General features: G+C 43.6%; 1 protein-coding gene across 1 annotated transcript in view; it reads left to right on the top strand.

Moving 5' to 3' along the window:
- Positions 1–20,391, top strand: part of msh3 (mutS homolog 3 (E. coli)) — a 266,392-nt gene extending 246,001 nt beyond the window's left edge. Inside the window, exons 23-24 of the mRNA XM_063068557.1 lie at positions 526–700; positions 19,337–20,391. Of these exons, the coding sequence (XP_062924627.1) occupies positions 526–700; positions 19,337–19,418 (257 nt within the window). The 3' untranslated portion in view covers positions 19,419–20,391. The remainder of the gene's footprint in view (positions 1–525; positions 701–19,336) is intronic.
- The last annotated feature ends 352 nt before the right edge of the window (positions 20,392–20,743 follow it).

Below are 20,743 nucleotides of genomic sequence, written 5' to 3'. Positions count from 1 at the left end.
GATTTTAGATTGTGATCTCTTTCAATGTTCCTCTGACATGAATAGTGTAGACAAAAACATTGAATGCACCATGCTGTGTATGTACCATCCCATCAGTCTGAAAAGGTCAATTAATGACACCTTGCACGTGCGGTTAGCTTTGGAAGTTTCTAATATCATTACAGTTCCCCTTGTAGCAGTTGCATAATTAAGATAAATGGAATTGCAAAATGTTGGTTAACTAAAGTATAGTATAAAAATAAATGTGAAGAAACAAATCCTGTGGGAAAAAATCTGACAAAATGGATCACTAAGATGTTGGAGTCTGGCTGGGTTCACTTTGCATATAAGTAAACTTGTAGTGTTTAGTCAAAAACCTTCTGATAAGGAATGGTGGTCGAGGAAAGGGTTTTATTTCTTTTTATTGTACACATATACATGGAGTATTTTTCTCCTCTAAGTCTAATTTCACTCTAATGTCAGCCATCTGCTTGAGCTGTTGGCCAAGGGGAGGATTAATTGACACGTGCCCTTTTAATCCTTTAGGACGTGTGGAGGAGCTGCAAGTCGAATCAATCACATTCCTCTATCAGCTGACTGAGGGGGCTGCTGCTCGCAGCTACGGCCTGAACGTTGCCAGACTAGCCAACGTTCCTGAGGAAGTGTTAAAGAAAGCCACTCGGAAATCCAAAGAGCTGGAAAGCTTGATGAATACGAAGAGGTACGATGAACTTGACATTGTGGAAAGAAAATGGTAGCGCACAGTACTCCGTAAGGTTATTTTAACCCTTAATACTGACCCAAAGAGCTGGCAAGTTTGATGAATACAGAGAAGTACAATGACCTTGACATTGGGCGGCATGGTGCATAGCTATTAACACAACGCTTTACGGTACCAGTGACCGGGGACACGATTCCGGCCGCTACCCGTAGGGAGTCTTGTACGTTCTCCCCGTGACTGTGTGGGTTTCCCCCGGGTGCTTCGGTTTCCCCCCACAGTCCAAAGACGGGCAGCTTAGTAGGTTGATTGGTCATTGTATGTTGTCCCATGATTAGGCAAGGGTTAAATCAGGGGTTGCTGGGTGGTGCGGCTCAACAAGCCGGAAGGACCGAATCTCAATTAAATGAATAAATAAATCACAATTGTGGGAAGATAAAGGTAGCTCCCAGAACTCCACAAAGTTGTCTGTGCAAATTATTTTAATCCTTAAACTTTTAAAACTCTTACACTGATTTGGAGTTTTGACCCCGTCCCTACGGTCCATTTTCACTATGCATTTGACAAACAAAACTGTTTATTTAATCTTGAAATTGATGGTAATTTATGAGTTGCTTTGGTGATTCCCACACTATTTTCAAGTTCAAGTTCATTGTTATTCAACTGTATACATGCATACTGTCAAAAGAAACAACGTTCCCCTGGACCAAGATGAACAACACAGTTCTTACAACTCACACACACAACACATAAAGTAATATTATCACTAATAAATTAACAATGTTTTTTCAGTTTTACATAATTTCATTTGTAATCTCAATGTTCGTGTTTATCACGTGTAATTCCAAACATGCAGTGAAATGTGTGGTTTTCGTGAACAATCTGCTATTCAATCAGCACCACACAGCAATACAGCTGTACTTTACTTTCATTGGTTTGCACATTTCACCTTAAATGGGACAGATGGCTGAAAGTGAAAACCAACATAAAATTATAAACATAAGTGATTCTGCAGATACTGGAAATCCAGAATAACACACACAAAATGCTGGAGGATCTCAACATCTAAGGAGAGGAATAAATAGTCGATCTTTCAGACCATGGCCCTTCATCAGGACAAGAAAGGAAGGATGTGGGGTGGGGGGGGCAGTGAAGAGGGATGGAGTACAATTGAACTGAATTGAATTGACTTTATTACTTACATCCTTCATGTACGAGGAGTAAAAATCTTTACGTTACGTCTCCGTTCAAATTTGCAATTATAGTGATTTATAATAAATATTATGTACAACAGGATAGTCAATATAGCATAGAAATACAATTGTGTCAGCATGAGTTAAGCAGTCTGATGGCCTGGTGGAAGAAGCTGTCCCGGAGCCTGTTGGTCCTGGCTTTTATGCTGCGGTACCGCTTGGCGGATGGTAGCAGCTGGAATAGATTGTGGTTGGGGTGACTTGGGTCCCCAATGATCCTTCAGGCCCTTTTTACACACCTGTTTTTGTAAATGTCCTGAATAGTGAGAAGTTCACATCCACAAACAAGGTGATCAAATTATATAATTTCACAGCAAGGGACCAGTTGGCCCATTTCTGACTTCCACCAGCATACTTAAAGAGAAATCAATGTAATGTTTTTTTTTCTACGTAATGTTACCTTGTCCTGTTTACTTAAAGATTTCTTTTACCATAAAACATAGGAACAGAATTAAGCTGTTAGCCCATCCATCATGACTGATTTATCAACCCTCTCAACCCCATTCACGGACCTTCTCCCCATAAACTTTGATGCCCTGATTAATCAAGAACCTATCAACCTCCACTTTTAAGTATACTCAATGAATTGGCCTCCACATTTGTCTGTGGCAATGAATTCCACAGATTCACCACTTCCCTCTGGCCAAAGAAATTCCTCCTCATCTCCGTTCTGATGTATCTATTTCCATTTGTGTTTTAATTTGGATTCATCAAGCATTGCTATCTCTTTTATATAAAATATCTTGTAGTTAAGAGCAATACACACAAAATGCTGGAGGAACTCAGCAGGCCAGACAGCATCTATGGAAAAGAGTAAACAGTCGCCATTTCGGGCTGAGACCCTCCATCAGGACTGGACAAAAAGATGAGAAGGTGGGGGGAGGACAGGAAGAAGTACAAGGTGGTAGGTGATAAGTGAAACTGGGAGGGGGGGTGAAGTAAGGAGCTGAGAAGTTGATTGGTGAAAGAGATAAAGGGCTGGAGAAGGGGGATCTGATAGGAGAGGGTAGAAGGTCATGGAAGAAAGGGAAGGCGGAAGGGGCCCCAGAGGGAGGTGAAGGGGCAGGTAAGGAGATGAGATGAGAGAAGGGAAATGGAAATGGGGATAGTGAAGGGTGGTGGGGGGGACATTACTGGAAGTTTGTGAAATTGATGTTCGTACCACCAGGTTGGAGGCTACCCAGACGGAATACAAGGTATTGCTCCTCCAGCCTGAGCGTGGCCATGTCACAGCTTTAGTGGAAGCTGTGGACTGACATGTCAGAATGTGAGCCGCCTTGCTTCTCATTGGTCGGTGTAGGCAAGGCCAACTCTGAATGTCCGTTTCTGTGACAACTGAAGGGAGTCGTTTGTAGATCACTTCTGAGTCAACCATGGTGGTCAGGAGCCAAAGTCATATACACCTTTGGACTGGGAAGATGATTCCTACCATCTATCCTCATAGTGTTGTATACCTCGACCTGGTCCCTATTAATATAGAGCACAGAACACAGCACAGCGACAAGTCCTCTGGTCCACAATGTTAGTGCTAACGAATGAAATTGGTAATCTATTACCCAACTGAACTAATCGCCTCTGCCTACACAATGTCTAAACCTTACACAATGAAAAGAGCTGAATGTGGGAATATAGTGTCAACTGACTTTGAGTTCGACGTGGCATTGTGTTGGAATTGACTTTGCTTCCCTTAAGCATTATTTTGATGCCTCCCGTTGTTTCGGCAGCACGACAGCGTAGCAGTCTGGAAGAAGTTTGCACGTTCTCCTTGTGACTGGGTGGGCTTCTTCCAGTTGCTCTGGTGTCCTCCCACAGCCCAAAGGCAAGCGGGTTAGGGTTAGTGAGATGTGGACATGCAATGTTTGCGCCGGAAGTGTGTGGGCGCATTGGGCTGTCCTCAAAGACATGCGGGTTAGGGTTAGTGAGTTGCTGACATGCAATGTTTGCACTAGAAGTATGTGGGCTCATTGGGTTTCAGCAGAAACCTCGGACTGTGTTGGTCATTGACGCCAATGATGCATTTCACTGTATGTTTCAATGTACATGTGACAAATGAAACTCATCATCTGTTTTCCTCTATTTCCTGCACATTCCTGTGTCAGTCTAGTGTGCAGGAAGTAGAACGATATGAACATTGTGCAGGATTAGAGCTCCATGAATTCTGAAACAGCACCACGTTGTTAATGCTCTGTGCTGCGACATTTTTAGCCTTGTGAAAACAGCAGCCTGCTCTGAGAGTTTCATGAAACTTCAGCTTTAGCATGGTAGCTTACCAATTTTCTCATGGACTGAACAATGTGCAGCCTCCTTACCTGGAAGGGGAACAGTTTAAAGTCTGTCATCAACTTCCTCAGCACAGTGAAACGCTTTGATAATTTACATTTTTCTTCTCTCTCCCCCCCCCTCCCCCCTCTCTCCCTCTCTCCCCCCTCTCTCCCCCCTCTCTCCCCCTCTCTCCCCCTCTCTCCCCCCTCTCTCCCCCCTCTCTCCCCCCTCTCTCCCCCCCTCTCCCCCCCCTCTCCCCCTCCCCCCCTCCCCCTCCCCCTCCCCTCCTTCCTCTCCCACTCCCCTTTTCCCATTTAAATAGTAGCTGAGATTTCAGTGCTCTTCTGTAATCAAATAACAGTACTGTAAACAGTAATCAAAATGTAATGTTTAAATTATATTACCTGCTTCTGCTTTTCTGTCAGAATGAACACTGGTATTAGGCATGAAAGTGTTTCCATCAGCGGGACTGCACTATAGTTAACACGCTTTTACCCACCTCAACTCTGAACTGATTCCACAACCTGGAAGGGGGCAGGGAGAGAGGAATCATGGTTGGAAAAGGGGGGAGGGTGAGGGGAGGGAGCGGGAAGCACCAGACAGGCATTCTATAATGATCAATAAACCGATTGTTTGGAATCAATTGACCTTGCCTGGTGTCTCAGGGCTGGGTGTGTCTGTACCCCCGCCACCCTCACCACTGACACCCTTTCCCTGCCACCTCTCCCACACCCCTCCAGCTGTGATCCACTCTTGCCATTCCCAACATACTTTGCTCCTGTCAGATTTACAAACTTACTCTCCGCTCCAAATTGGCAAATACAGTACTGTGCAAAAGTCTTAGGCACCCTAGCTATAGACATGTGCCTACTGTACTGCACAGTACAGTATAGTGACGTATATGCACTTATATAATACAGTTACTTTAAGCTTGACCTTTAAACACACTGAGTTTGAATAAATAATCTGCTATTGGTTTGTAATGGTTGTAGTGTTCAATAGGTGTAAACATATTTCAGTTATTTATAACAGTTAGACTGTTCAGTTCCTAACATGAGATTCTGCAGATGCTGGAAATCGTAAGCAATGCACACAAAATGCTGGAGGAACTCAGCATGTCAGGTAGCATCTATGGAAATGAATAAACAGTCAACGTTTCTGGCTGAGACCCTTCTTCAGGACTAGAAAGGAAGGGGGAAGTTGCCAGAATAAAATGTTTGGGGGAGGGGGGTGATAGGTGAAGCCAGGTGGGTGGGAATGGTAAAGGACTGGAGAGGAAGGAACCCAATGGGAGAGGAGAGTGGACCATGGGAGAAAGGGAAGAAGGAGGGGACAGGCAGGTGAGGAGAAGATTTAAGAGGCCAGAGTGGGGAATAGAAGCAGAGGGAAAGGAGAGGGGGGAAATTACTGGAAGGAGAAATTCATATTATCAATCAAAGTATTGAGTATAAGAGCTGGAATGTTATGATGAGGTTGTATAAGGCATTGGTGAGGCCGAATCTGGAGTATTGTGTTCAGTTTTGGTCACCAAATTATAGGAAGGATATAAATAAGGTTGAAAGAGTGCAGAGAAGGTTTACAAGGATGTTGCCGGGACTTGAGAAACTCAGTTACAGAGAAAGGTTGAATAGGTTAGGACTTTATTCCCTGGAGCGTAGAAGAATGAGGGGAGATTTGAAGAGGTATATAAAATTATGATGGGCATAGATAGAGTGAATGCAAGCAGGCTTTTTCCACTGAGGCAAGGGGAGAAAAAAACCAGAGGACATGGGTTAAGGGTGAGGGGGGAAAAGTTTAAAGGGAACATTAGAGGGGGCTTCTTCACACAGAGAGTGGTGGGAGTATGGAATGAGTTGCCAGACGAGGTGGTAAATGCGGGTTCTTTTTTAACATTTAAGAATAAATTGGACAGATACATGGATGGGAGGTGTATGGAGGGATATGGTCCGTGTGCAGGTCAGTGGGACTAGGCAGAAAATGGTTCGGCACAGCCAAGAAGGGCCAAAAGGCCTGTTTCTGTGCTGTAGTTTCTATAGTTTCTATGGTTTCTATATTCATGGCATCAGTTTGGGAACCCTTATCCAAGATGGAATATGAGGTGTTGCTTCTCCACACTGCGGGTGGCCTCATTGCTGCAGAAGAGGCCATGGAATGACGTGTCAGATTGGGAATGGGAATAGGAATTAAAATGGTTAGCCACGGGGAAATTCCACTTTTGGCAGATGGAGTGGAGGTGCTTGACGCAACAATTTGCCAGTTTATACCGGGTCTCACCAGTGTAGAGGAGGCTGCATTGGGAACACCGATACAATAGACGACCGCAGCGGATTCGCAGGTGAAGTGTTGCTTTACCTGGATGGGCTGTTTGGGGCTCTGAATGGAGTTGAGGGAGGAGGTGACTGCCTAATTGTTGTTCATTAGAATTGGTGGCACTAGAGAAGATGCAGTAATGGTTTATGTTATGCGGCGAGAATATGTATCTTAGTTTGAGAAGTTTTAGTGCTGCAGATCTCTTGGCCTCATTTGGATGATGGTCTGGTATGGTGTGGTGTGGGCCTCCGTCGGTCAGAGTCAACTGTGGATGTAGCGCAAATCTGGGCTGTACGATATGGAGAGCAAGGTATTGCCCATGGTAACAATCTCCCCCTCCCCAACCATCTGATTAACCCAAAGGAATGCCAGAGACCGATACAGTTTGGCACCAGCCTCGCAGGAGTTGCTAGTCAGCATTTAATTCAATGTAGGACTGCCTTAAGGACTCCATCTCTGGATTTTTCCCTCGGGGTTTACTCGCAAAGCCTTCCCCTTGAGTGGGTATAGCCACAAGGTAGTGGAGGTTTGTGATCAGAGTTTTCCTTCTGCTAGATGAGCGGCTAACCACAGCTGACGAGCCCCATCTGCCTGAAGCAGCTGGTTTTAAGGTGCCAGTAACCCATTATTGCCCCTTCTCCTATCAGTAGAAACTTTGCTGCTGGGCTTGGTAGTTAAGCCACAGGTGAAGGCCAGGGGCTGGACTTGGTTGTCAAAGTTCAAAATACATTTATTATCAAAGAATGTTAAATTATACACCTCGAAATTTGTCGTCTTATAGGCAGCCACAGAACAAGAAACCCGAATTTCTGTGTTCCTTGTCTCTGTTCCCAACACTTGGGCTTCCAGTCTATCTGCGTCGGTGTTTAAATTGTCCGAGCGCCAGATTGTACCATGTTCTAGGACCTGTATCCCGACACCCCGATATGCTTGGGCTGCCAAGCCCAAAGTCGTTCTCGATCTCACCAAATTGGCTCGGCACTTAGCCAACCTCGCACCCGGGTTAGGTGGACGGGCATCAAAACTCTTTTGCAATCGTTCAGCGGTGATACAGGCTCCGTCTGCAACATGTTGTGCCTCACAATGCCCAAGCACGTCTCATACCCCAAACCAGCCCCACCTCCACCTGCCTCCTCACTGTCTGCTTCAGAAAAGGTGTTATCAGTAATGTTTTCAGTCAAATCTCTTGCCTTATGATTTACCAGTAAGCTGCCGCACATCTTTGATAGCGTCATCTTAAACCGGTGCACAGCATTGGAAGCATTTAATAGGTCGTGGGAGCTTATCCCCTTTAACACCCCCAGGATTAACAGCCTGAAGGAACCATTTGGATGATACAGTTGAGGTTTTTTGCAGAAATGGAGACCATAGAACAGCAAAAAAGTTTTTAATATAAACTCTTATTCAATTGCTGTTTTATTCTGTTTCATTAAAGGTATTACACATCATGTTCTCAAAATGTTTAGCTAACGGTCTATTCTCAATGCAGGAAATAATGCGCTGTGTGTGACTGTTTTGCAATCTTGGTCCTATAGGTATGCTGCTTCATTCACCTGTGTACATAGGTATGGTTGAATAACAATCAAACCTGAACTTGAGGAAGAAAGATTATCATTAAATATTTTTTTTCGGCTGTTCAGTGGTCTCCATTTCAACAAAAAAAAAATCCACAACTGTATCATCCAAATGAGGGCAAAAGAATCTGTAGCACTGAAGCTCCTCAAACTCAATTGTTACTAAGATACACATTCTCTCTGCATCACGTAAGCCATTACTGCAGTCTCTCTAGTACCACCAATTCTAATGAACAACCACTAGACATCTTAATAAGCAGTCGCTTCAGAAATTGAATACGCCCTTGCTGAGATCGGTTCACACTGGGAGCAGAAAACATTGACCTGATTATCACCTCTAGAGTCAGAAGTTTGCATGGGAAGGAATTGTATGATAAATGAAAAGTAAAACTAGAATTATACTGCTGTACAGCAAAATAAAACTTATGTAAGCTCAATACAAATTAGTAGGTCTTACAGATAGAAATGGTTTTACTCTTGAAAGAGCCTGCACGCCAACTGCTCATGAATTATTTAGCACCTTTGTTCGTGGATCAACTTTCATATTGAATCTGTGTGAAATATTACAGATTAAACAGGAACAGCAGCTGATTCTGAGCTACTATTAGCAAACACATTCTGGTCCTGGTTTCTTAAGGATAAACATTAGTTTTATTTGCCACAAACGTCCAGTGAAATGCTTCGTTTGTGTCAACAGTCTGGTGACACGCTGGGGGCAGCCCACAAATATCACCACTCTTCCGGCGCCAAGTTAGCAGGCCCACAATTTACTAACCCTAACCCGTGCATCTTTGGAATGTAGGAGGAAACCAGAGCACCCGGAGGAAACCCACAGAGGAAAAGGTGCAAACTCCGAACAGACAGTGGCGGGAATTGAAATCCAATTGACGCTGTGAAGCGTTACACTTGCCATTGTGGCACCCAAGGTTTTTAAGTCTAAGTTTTCTAGCCTTGAAAGAAGGGATCAGGTTGTCTTCTACAGCACATGTTTATTTAGGAGTGTTATGTAAACAGCAACAATGAATATCAATTGAGACAGGTTATATAAAAACAACCAAACATTTATTAAACACAGGTAAATGATAAGGAAAAAAAAACACAAACGAAAACTTTAACCGGAAATTAACAGATATGCAGCCATTCACCAACTCACCACTTGGCTCTGGTTCTTAAAGCATTAAATGCGAAAGCAGTTCTTAAAGCGATAACAGATTTACATGTTCAATTGGGAGAGACTTCTCTGGAGAAGGATTTCTTCACAGACGCAAGTTTCCTGCTGGTTCTGTCCACAGGATTCACGATGCCAAAAATAAACAGTTTAAATCAATTGACCTTAAATTCCTTTAGAGAGAGAGAGAGAGCACCTTTTTGCATGAACTCCTTGCTCTTTTTGGCAAGAGTTATCTCGATGCAGGTAGCTACTACTCTAACGAAGACTCAATAAGGTCGATCCTTTATTAAACTGCCAAACGATGCCGACTGCTCTCGATCCTTCGAGTCCTGTACTTAGATAAATTCTTCACTCTCCCTTCTAATGTTGGAATTGAGTAAATCAACACATCTAGCAAAAATTTCCAGTCCAAATAATATGGTATTCTGCAACAGAACGCACACTCCGTTTTAAAAATGAAACTGCATCACCAAAAACAAGCACGCAACAGAAACGGAGATACAGCACGTTCTACCTGGAAATCTACAAACTAAAAAAAACCCCTGCGTCACCTGGGTCGACCTTTATATAGTCACGGGGCACATGTCATCACGTGACCTCACATTGGTGGGAAAATCATATCAGGTGACCTCCAAAAGACCATTACATCATTCTCACAGGAAAAAAAACAGATCTCCTTGAGCATGTAACAGGAGCACTGGTCTGCTGGAAGTTTTGGACTCTTACGGTGAGTCAATGAGAAGCAATCACTACCTGAACCTTGCTGAGAAAGAACTTGCATATTGTACTCTTCTACGATTATTTCCTGTACTAACAAGATTTTGTAACAGACACATGATGACAAGGTCAGTGATCACTTGCTTTTAACATACGACATAGAACAGCACAGTGTATGCCCTTCAGCCCTTAATTCATCAATCCCTTAACCTAATCCAGGATCATTCTAACTCTCGTCCCCTTCATAGCCCTCCACTATTTTTTTTTAAATCAGCCATGTGCTTATCTAAGAGTTTTGGAAATGCCCCTAATGTATCACCACCCCTGGCAGGATGTTCCATGCACCCACCACTCTCTGTGTGAAGAATTTACCTCAGACATCCTCCCTTTCTATACGTTCCTCCAGTCACCTTAAAATACTGCCGTCACGCATTAGCTACTTCTGCCCTGGAAAAGTCTCCGGTTGTCCACTCGAACTATGCCTCTCATTGATTTACCTAAGTGATAAGAAGCTTGCCTTTGACTTTTACTTCCACCTTTTTGCAGCTCAGAAGAGAGGGATCATATTGTTTAAAATCTCATATTTGAAATTCAACAGAAACAATATATTTAGTGATGCCCGTGGAGGTGGTGAAAGAGATACAGCGGCTCTAAGCCGCTCTCACCACGGCGGTACGGTATCATAGCAGTTAGCGCAGTGCTGTCTGCACAGAGCTTGTACTTTCTCCCCGCGACCTTGTGGGTCTTCTCCCACATCCCAAAGACGTTTGGGTCAGAGCTAGTGAGTCGTAGGCATGCTGTGTTGGAGCTGGAAGGGCGAGCTGTCCCCCAGCACACCCTCACTGGCATTTAACTGAATATTTCAATGTACCTGTGACAAATAAGGCTAATCTAGTGAACACTGAATCTCAGGGTTGTGTATGGTGACATGGATGTACTTTGATAATAAATTTACTTTGAATTGTGAAGTTCATTTGTAAGTCCTACTGCTGTCTCCGTGGAGCTGCACGTTGTCCCAGCGACCATGGGTTCTCCTCTACTACTTTGTACAGTATACTTTTTTTTATACTTTATACTTTATTGTCGCCAAACAATTGATACTAGAACGTACAATCATCACAGCGATGTTTGATTCTGCGCTTCCCGCTCCCTGGACTACAAATATTAAATATTAAAAATTGTAAAAATTAGTAAATATTAAAACTTTAAAATTATAAATCATTAATAGAAAATAGAAAAATGGAAAGTGAGGTAGTGCAAAAAAACCGAGAGGCAGGTCCGGATATTTGGAGGGTACGGCCCAGATCCAGGTCAGGATCCGCTCAGCAGTCTTATCACAGTTGGAAAGAAGCTGTTCCCAAATCTGGCCATACGAGTCTTCAGGCTCCTGAGCCTTCTCCTGGAGGGAAGAGGGACGAAAAGTGTGTTGGCTGGGTGGGTCGTGTCCTTGATTATCCTGGCAGCACTGCTCTGACAGTGTGCGGTGTAAAGTGAATCCAAGGACGGAAGATTCGTTTGTGTGATGTGCTGCGCCGTGTTCACGATCTTCTGCAGCTTCTTTCGGTCTTGGAAAGGACAACTTCCATACCAGGTTGTGATGCACCCTAGAAGAATGCTTTCTACGTATGGGTATAGTAGTGGGTATCTGAGAGAAAATGGGGTACAGGGGTGTGGGTTCAAGATAAATGATAAAGATTAGCTTTATTTATCACATGGACATCAAAACATACAATGAAAGGCGTTGTTGGTGTCAACAACAAACACAGTCTGAGGATGTGCTGGGGGCAGCCTGCAAGTGTCCCTGTGCTTCTGACACCAGCACACCATGTCCGGAACTCACTAACTCTAGCCTGAACATTGTTGGGACGTGGGAAGTAGCACCGTAGTGTGGTGGTTAGCACAATCACTTTACAGTACCGGTGATCACCAGCTGGGGTTTGATTCCCGCTGTTGTCTGTCAGGAGTTAGTAACTTCTCCCTGTAACTTAATCCAGTTTCCTTCCACACTTCAAAGACGTGTGGTCAGGGGTAGTAAGTTGTGAGCTGCCCCTGGCACATCCTTGGGCTGTTTTGGTCATCAACACAAATAAGCCATTTCACTGTGTTCGTGCAGGAGGGAGGGCCTCAGATTTTTGGAATCACTGGGCTCTCTTCCAGGGAAGGTGAACCTGTCCAGAAGAGATGATTTACACCTGAACTGGAGGGGGACTAATATCCCAGTAGGAAGGTTTGCTAATGCTGCATGACGTGGCAGGGGGATGGGTGCCAGAGCACCAGAATAGATAAGGAGAGGTTGTGGAGAAATATGTTGTTAAGCCTACGTACAAAGTCAGGAATCGAAAGGTTGAGCATCTTGGGACTAATATTCTGAGCTGTGTGTATTTCAAAGAAAGGAGTATTAGAAACCATAAAAACCATAGAAAAACTACAGCACAGAAACAGGCCTCTTGGCCCTTCTTGGCTGTACCGAACCATTTTCTGCCTAGTCCCACTGACCTGCCCATGGACCATATCCCTCCATACACCTCCCATCCATGTATCTGTCCAATTTATTCTTAAATGTTAAAAAAGAACCCGCATTTACCACCTCGTCTGGCAGTTCATTCCACACTCCCACCACTCTCTGTGTGAAGAAGCCCCCCCCATGTTCCCTTTAAACTTTTCCCCCCTCACCCTTAACCCATGTCCTCTGGTTATTTTCTCCCCTTGCCTCAGTGGAAAAAGCCTGCTTGCATTCACTCTATCTATACCCATCATAATTTTATCTACATCTATCAAATCTCCCCTCATTCTTCTACGCTCCAGGGAATGAAGTCCTAACCTATTCAACCTTTCTCTGTAACTGAGTTTCTCAAGTCCCGGCAACATCCTTGTAAACCTTCTCTGCACTCTTTCAGCCTTATTAATATCCTTCCTGTAATTTGGTGACCAAAGTATTGTAGGAAAAGCAGTGAGATCAGCATGAATTATGACATTGTAGCCACTGGTGAGACTTGGTTGTAGGAGAGGCAGCTCAATATTCTGGGGTTCCGCTCTTTTAGATATGATAGAGCAGGAGGAATTAAGTGGGGGGGGGATGGAATTACTAGTTCGGGAGAATGTCACAGCAGTGCTCAGTCAGGATAGACTGGAGAACTCATCTGATCATGCTTTATGGGTAGAAGACATGAGGTTGCTCTAGCAGACGAGGTGGAGGAGAATCCTAACAGCTTCTTGGAATATATTAAGAGCAAAAGGATAGCAAGGGACAAAATTGGTCCTCTAGAAGATCAGATGTAGAGCCGAAAGAGATGGGAGAGGTCTTGAATGGATTTTTTGCAAGGCAGTGGACAAGGCTGACGAGGTCCTGCATGCGAGGTTGGTCAAGAAGGTTCAGCAGCTTGGTGTTCAAGGTGAGGTAGTAAATTGGATTAGATATTCGCTTTGCAAAAGAAGCCAAGGGGTGGTTGTAGATGGATAGTCATAGTCATAGTCATGCTTTATTGATCCCAGGGGGAAATTGGTTTTTGTTACAGTCTCTGACTGGAGGCATGTGACTAGTGATGTACCGCAGGGATTGGTCGCCTCTTACCTGATATGGAAATACCAATGCTCTTGTATAGGAAAGCCCACAGAAAGTAGTGGATACACATTTTCTGAATTATTTCCAATAACCAGGCACTAAACACTCAATGTGCTCGCTGTCGGGAGAATTTTGCCTGCAGGCAAGCCTCCACATGGCAGCAACTCTTCTTTCCTACACGTTTTCTGAATTACCTCCAGTAGTGGATGGGGCCCAGTCCATCACGGGTCAAAGCCTCCCCACCAATGAGCACACCTACACGGAGCGTTGTCACTAGAAAGCAGCGTCCTTCATCACTGACCCCCCCCCACAACCCAAGTCATGCTCTCTTCTCACTGCTGCCATCAGGAAGGTGGTTTAGGAGCCTCAGGACCCACACTACCAGGTTCAGGAGCAGTTGTTACTCCTCATCTATTGGGCTCTTGGACCCAAGGGGATAACTTTGCTCAACTTCACTCGCCCCATCACTGAACTGTTCCAACAACCAAGAGGCACTTTCGAGGACCCTTCATCTCATGTTTTCAATATTTATTCTTTCTACTTATTATTATTTCTTCTTTTTTTGCATTTCTACAGTTTGTTGCTGTTTTCACATTGGTATTTGTCCGTCCTGTTGGGTATGGTCTTTCATTGATTCTATTGTCTTTCTTTCACTTACTGTGAATGCCCACAAGAAAATGAATCTCAGAGCTGTATATGGTGACATATGTACTTTGATCATAAACTTACTTTGAACTTTGAGTTTTAAATATTAACTTCATTCCATGCATTTTAATTTCATTGTCAATCAACAAAAAGAAGCATTCAGTTTGCACTAGGTCATAAAACTTAACCTTGTGGAGAAGCTGTGGGGAGAAGTCCAACTTTCGGTCCTGTTGATGGTCCGTCCGTCCACGATGCTGGTTCTATGGCCAGACAGTATGCTGTAAACTTATTCTGTCATCTCAGATATTCTACAAATCTGAATGTTTATTCCTCTCTGGCTGCAATCGCCTTCATCCAGACACATGGTTTTGACATGTCAAAACTCACTGTCGGTGCCTAACTGGCAGGCAGCACACACTCTTTAACTAAAAAAAAAATGGGCTCTATTTAGTGTAGTTCACAATGGATAGAAACCTGCGTCTTGTGATAGAGGCATACTGGGCAGGTGCTGCTGCTTTCCGGAAATTCCACAAGTCCACAGAGAGTCCAGTACGGTATCTTTGATTCCTGTTGGCCGTAGGACCTGGAGCTCTTGAAGCAGCAGTGCTGTGGATGAAGAAGGTGAAAGCAGGATAGACAATGTATTCTGTCTAGTGGTCAGTGGCCAGTGATGTTCTGCAGGGATCTGGTCTGGAAAGCTGCTCTTGGTGATTTTTTTGTATAAATGACTTGGATAAGGAAGTGGAAGGGTGGGTTAGTAAGCTTGCAGATGGCATGAAGGTTGGTGGTGGTGTAGATTATCTGCAGGATTGTAGTCGGGTGCAGTGAGACATTGACAGGATGCAGAGCTTGGGCTGATAAGTGGCAGATGCTGTGTACATACATCTACTGATGCTTCTGGACATATCTTCAGTGATGTTTCGGGTCTTTCAACATTATACAACCTCCTCCAGGTGACCCAGCCGGGGCTGATCAGACCCCAGCTTGTGTCCAGATGGCTAGCTAGTTATGACTCCATGGCTCCCCTCTTTTGAGCCACAGCCATCTTGAGGCCCTCTCTGCCACATCGGTGGTACTGCGGGTGGCTCTCCTCTTCCTCTGTCCCTCAATGCCCAAAATGCTGAAGGCTCTAACTAAGGAACGGGCTGCAAATCCCCTACAACCAACCTCCACTGGGAGACACCTTGCTCTCCATCCAGCCTGCTGACAGTTGCTGACCAGTCCTGCGTACTTGGAGAGCTTCCTTTCAAAGGCCTCTTCCAAGCTATCTTCCCATGGGACTGCCAGCTCCAGCAGCACCACTTCCTTAGTAGACTCAGACACTAGGACAATGTCTGGTCGCAGGGTGGTGGCTGCGATATGGTTGGGGAACTTCAGCTGCCCTTCGAGGTCCACCAACAGCTGCCAGTCCCTCGCAGAGATCAGGATGCCTGCAGATGTTCTTTTGGCAGGTATGTGGTGGAGTTCGGTCCAGAGAAGTGTGAAGTGCTTCATTTTGAAGGCAGTGCACAGGGTTAAAGGCAGAATTCTTGGCATTGTGGAGGGACAGAGGGATCTTGGGGTCCACGTCTATAGATCCCTCGCAGTTGCCAGGCAAGCTGATAGAGTTGTTATGAAGACATATGATGTTTTGGCTTTTATTGGTCAGGTGATTGAGCTGAAGAAGTGTGAGCTCTATAAAACTAAGTTTAGACCACGTTTGCAGTATTGTGTTCAGTTCTGGTCACCTTGTTATAGGAAGGATGTTGAAACTTTAGAAAAATTGAAAGCTTTCATGGATAGTGTGACCCTGCATAGTGTCAGCAACCCAGGTTCAATTTCTTAAGGAGTTTATACATTTTCCCTGTGTCTTGTGGGCTGCTCCTTGGACTATGTTGGTTGTTGATGGAAATGATGCATTTCACTGTATGTTTCGAGTACACGTGACAAATAAAGCTCATCTTTATCTACTCTTTAACACTGCAATGCCCATGGAAACATGGGCATTGAATACTTAAAAGTGTAAGATCCTTGTAAGCTATGGTAGCATGTACAATCAGAGGGGGTGCGACCTGGTACTTTGCTCTCGACATCACAGTTTTCCAAAGGTTTACTCATTCCATGTGTACTCATTTCTACAATACACTGCTATGTGCTATGAGCTGAGGAGCTCTCCAGAGTAACTAATGTAAGTAACTAATTATCTTCAGGCACTGGGAAACTGATTTTCAGGGTGGAAACTACTATGCCAGTAATCAGTTTGTTTCTACCCTAGAGACCTTTTAGAGCTTTTCATAAGTTTCCCAGACTCTGTTCCTGCTCCTCTTCAGAAACATAACGGACTTGAAATTTGCAAGAGTTCATTATTGTAGATGCTTCATACTTGTTCCTTCATAATGGCAGACTGTCCAGTCCCTTTCTCTGCCACAATATGACTAACATTAAGACACTTGTCAAAAGCATTTTTTAAACAAGTAACTTGAAGTTATTTTTTAAAGATTAGCACCATTGGGCACATGAACATTCATACATACAGTGAAATGCAGTGTTCAAATCCTTGAGGACTGTGCTGGGCAGCCTGCTGACACTTCAGGTGCCAACGTGCTACATGCACACAGCTCACTAACCCTAACCTGTAGGTCTTTGGAATATGGGAGGAAGCCATATCGCTAGAAAATTGTGAGGAGATTTGATTGAGGTATGTAAAACTATGAGGGGTATAGATAGGGTAAATGCAAGCAGGCTTTTTCCACTGAGGTTGGGTGGGACTACAACTAGAGGTCATAGGTTAAGGGTGAAAGGTGAAAAGTTTAAGGGGAACTTAAACAACACACATCAAAGTTGCTGGTGAACGCAGCAGGCCAGGCGGCATCTCTAGGAAGAGGTACAATCGACGTTTCAGGCCGAGACCCTTCGTCAGGACTAACTGAAGAAAGAGCTAGTAAGAGATTTGAAAGTGGGAGGGGGAGGGGGAGATCCAAAATGATACTGTTTCTGGATTTCAGTTCAGCTTTCAACACTATTGTCCCTCAGACATTGGCAAACAAATCCTTCTCTTCAGTCTAAATAGACCATTGTGCAGCTGGGTATTGGACTTCCTAACCAACAGACTTCAGATAGTCTGGATGCATAAATGCCTCTCCCTCCCCATCGTCCTCCACCACCGCCCCCCCGTCCCCCCAGGGCTGTGTGCTGAGCCAATTCTGAACACTTTCTCACATAGGACTGCACGGCCAAACTCCCGAGTAATCTCATTGTCAAGTTCGCTGATGACACAACACATCACCCACAACGATGAAGTGGCCTACAGAGAGGAGGTGGAAGAGCTCAAGGGCTTAATGTTAAGAAGACAAGGAGATGATTATTGACTTCAGGAGAACCCATGCCACTCACACCCCCCCCCCTTTTACATTGGTGGCATAGCAGTGGAAACTGCGGACAATTTCAAACTCTTGGGAGTGCAGATCACACACGACCTCTCCTGGTTCCAAAACACATCCTACATAGTCAAGAAAGCTCACCAATGTCTCCACTTTCTGAGGAGACTGAAGAGAGTCGGACTTTGCACATCCATACTCACGTCATTCTACAGACGTGCAGCAGATATTGCCCTAACAAGCTACATCACTGCTTGGTATGGAAGATACACTGTGGCAGGCAGGATGTCTCCTCAACAGGTAGTCAAAAATGCCCAACGCATCATTGACACCGGTCTATCTGCCATCACGGACACATATGCAGAAAGTCAAGTCAAGCTTATTGTCATTTAACTATTACATTCATACCACCAGCTGACCAGCTGAGACAACGTGTCTTCAGGCCAGGGTGTCAAGCATAGTAGTATACATAATGCACTTATAAAACACAATAACTTAGGAAAGTAAGGATTAGATCCTCAAATGAAATGCTCATAAATAAAGTAAACTGCGTAAATAAAATATTGTAGAGTACAGTTCAAATTATCCTGTGACACTCGAATGCAATGTGGCAGGGAGTTCAGAAGCCTAATGGCCTGGGGGAAGACGCTGTTTCCCATCTTGATTGTACTTGTCTTTATGCATCAGAGTCTCCGACTGGATGGTAGGAAGTTGTAGAGGATGCTGGATGGGTGGGTGTATCCTTGATTGTACTTAATGCCAATCCTTGATAAATATGCTGGATAAAGGCCAATAACATCATGAAGGATCCCTCCAACTTTGTTCATGAACGGTTTGTCCTATTCCCTCAGGGAGGAGGCTATGTAGCAGCCATGCCAGGGCCACCCGACTCAAACCTGACTTAGATTCTTGATAACTCGGGGCGTGACAGGTTATAGAGAGAAGGTAGGAGACTGGGGTTGAGAGGGAATGGATCAGCCATGATCGGTGGCGGAACAGACTCAATGGGCTGAATGGCCTAATTGTGCTCCTGTGTCTTATGGTCTAAAAATAATTACTTACCCCAAGCAGTAAGGCTGATCTACACCAACCACTAATTCCACCACTATTTTATTATTTCCTGTCAGCCACTTTACATACAGCCTAGCATCACTTAATGGAAGTACAATCTATGTGTATAAGCAATCTTATGTATTTATATTTATTGTGTTCTTTATCTTTTGTGTTTTTTCCTGTGCTACATCGAATCCAGAGTAACGATTACTTCATTCTCCTTTGCGCTTATGTACTGGAAATGACATTAAATCTTACATCTTGAACTAAATCATTGTATGTATTTAAAGCGGAGGTTGATAGGTTTTTGATTAGTCAGGGTATCAAAGGTTTTGGGAAGAGGGCAGAAGATTAGGGTTGAGAGGGATAATTAATCAACCAGAATCGCATGACAGAGTAGACTCGATGGGCTGAATGGCCTATTTCTGCTCCTATGTCTTATTTCTTGCCTGGACGGAATGAGCATTCGGCCTTACATAAAGGTACAGTAATGTGTCAGATGCTGCTTTGAAATGTGCTGGATTGTTGACTCAAATTTATGTGAATTCAAGTTGTTTTTCTTGTTTACGGACAAAGATATTTGGGATTTTGTTCCTGCATCATCGTGGGATTTGAAATATGACTTCCGAGAAAGTTATATAAATGTAAATGAAATCTTAATTCTTGCTCCCTGTTGAAGAAATTGCAGCCAATTTTCAATACCGCATGTACAATGTGTCATCATTGTTTCTTGTAGGGAGAAATTGAAATTCTTCTTTGAACTCTGGAACATAAATGAAAGGAAGGAACTAATGGACTGGCTGACGGTGAATAAATAAGATTAATTTTTATTCATTTTTGAATCAATAAACTGATAAGGTATGTTCTTCCCCTCTTGTATTTCCATGTGAGGGAAGCTTGAGGTTCTATAAACAGCCGATGGGACAGTTTCCTAACATTGTTTGTAAAGGTGGATGTGATATTTCAGACGTTTTCTACCCGCGTTGAAGTTATTTATATTCTTCATGTAAATCCTTGATATCAAAACAGTGAAGAATGTTTAACTGGTTTCTGTTCTTCCATCGGGAGGAACCAGTTTTACTCATAGCTCATTTTTAAATCACACTGTCATTTTTTGCTTTAATTTGTTCACCTGATTGTCCATTATGGGCAGCGTGTAGAAGAACTTTAAGATGTCCGTCAGTAATCTCAGCAGCTGTATCACTTGGCCCTCATCCTCTATAGTACAACTTTGACATTTTAACACTCCATCCGCTTCAGAAGGGTATTGTAATTACTGACAAGCTGGAAAAGACTTTAACCTTCGAAGCAGGGAACACTGTTCGGCACTGAATTCTGCACCTTTGTTTTAAGATTGCAAACTAGAATCTCCCTGCGAAGCTTTTTTTTCTGAATGTTATGTTGAATTGAACAGACTAATACGGATTTTTTTTAATATATGTATATATGGCATCGTGCTTCCAGTATTGATGATCACACAGTGTGCTAAAGCAATATGGAGACTATTTTTAAATGGAAAGTTTGCTTAATTAATTCTGTATTTTGTCAATGAAGCACTCTTATGCAGTTACAGGGGAGAAACACAGTGTCCACCTAAAATAGAATATATGTAATATCAGTGTGAAATTGAAACATTATGCAGAAGTTCATAATTAATGCAATATTTTGTAAGCCAAGCCAAATAAATTAAAATGTATTTTCTTTGTGTCCTCATTTTCCTGCACGAACCTCGCTCGCACTGTGTATTTTTCTGATTCCAGAAGGCAGAAGCTGATGTCTGCGATACATTTATTCTGTGCTGCTATTTCTCAAGTTTTTCCAGTGAAATGGGTGGACTGTTTAACTTTGTACACCCCCGCAGCCAGTCCTGAACTCACCAAGCAGCCTGCTCAAAGAAAATTACGAGCCACTTTGTGATTATTGCTTGCTCTACTGAATTTATAATGCTGTTTCAAAAGTGACCAACTCCAAGAAAATAGAATTGAGTTGCTGGCACAGTGTCCCAGCAGAATTAGGCCATTGGGTCCATCAAGTCTGTTCTGCTATTTCATTATGGCTGACTTATCATCCCTCTCAACCCCATTCTCCTACCTTCTTCCCATAAACTTAGACACCCTTACCATTTGAGAACTTATCAACCTCC

The sequence above is a fragment of the Mobula hypostoma genome, chromosome 16 (assembly GCF_963921235.1).
Source record: "Mobula hypostoma chromosome 16, sMobHyp1.1, whole genome shotgun sequence".
Lineage (NCBI taxonomy): Eukaryota > Metazoa > Chordata > Chondrichthyes > Myliobatiformes > Myliobatidae > Mobula > Mobula hypostoma.
This window is presented reverse-complemented; position numbering and strand designations above follow the sequence as displayed.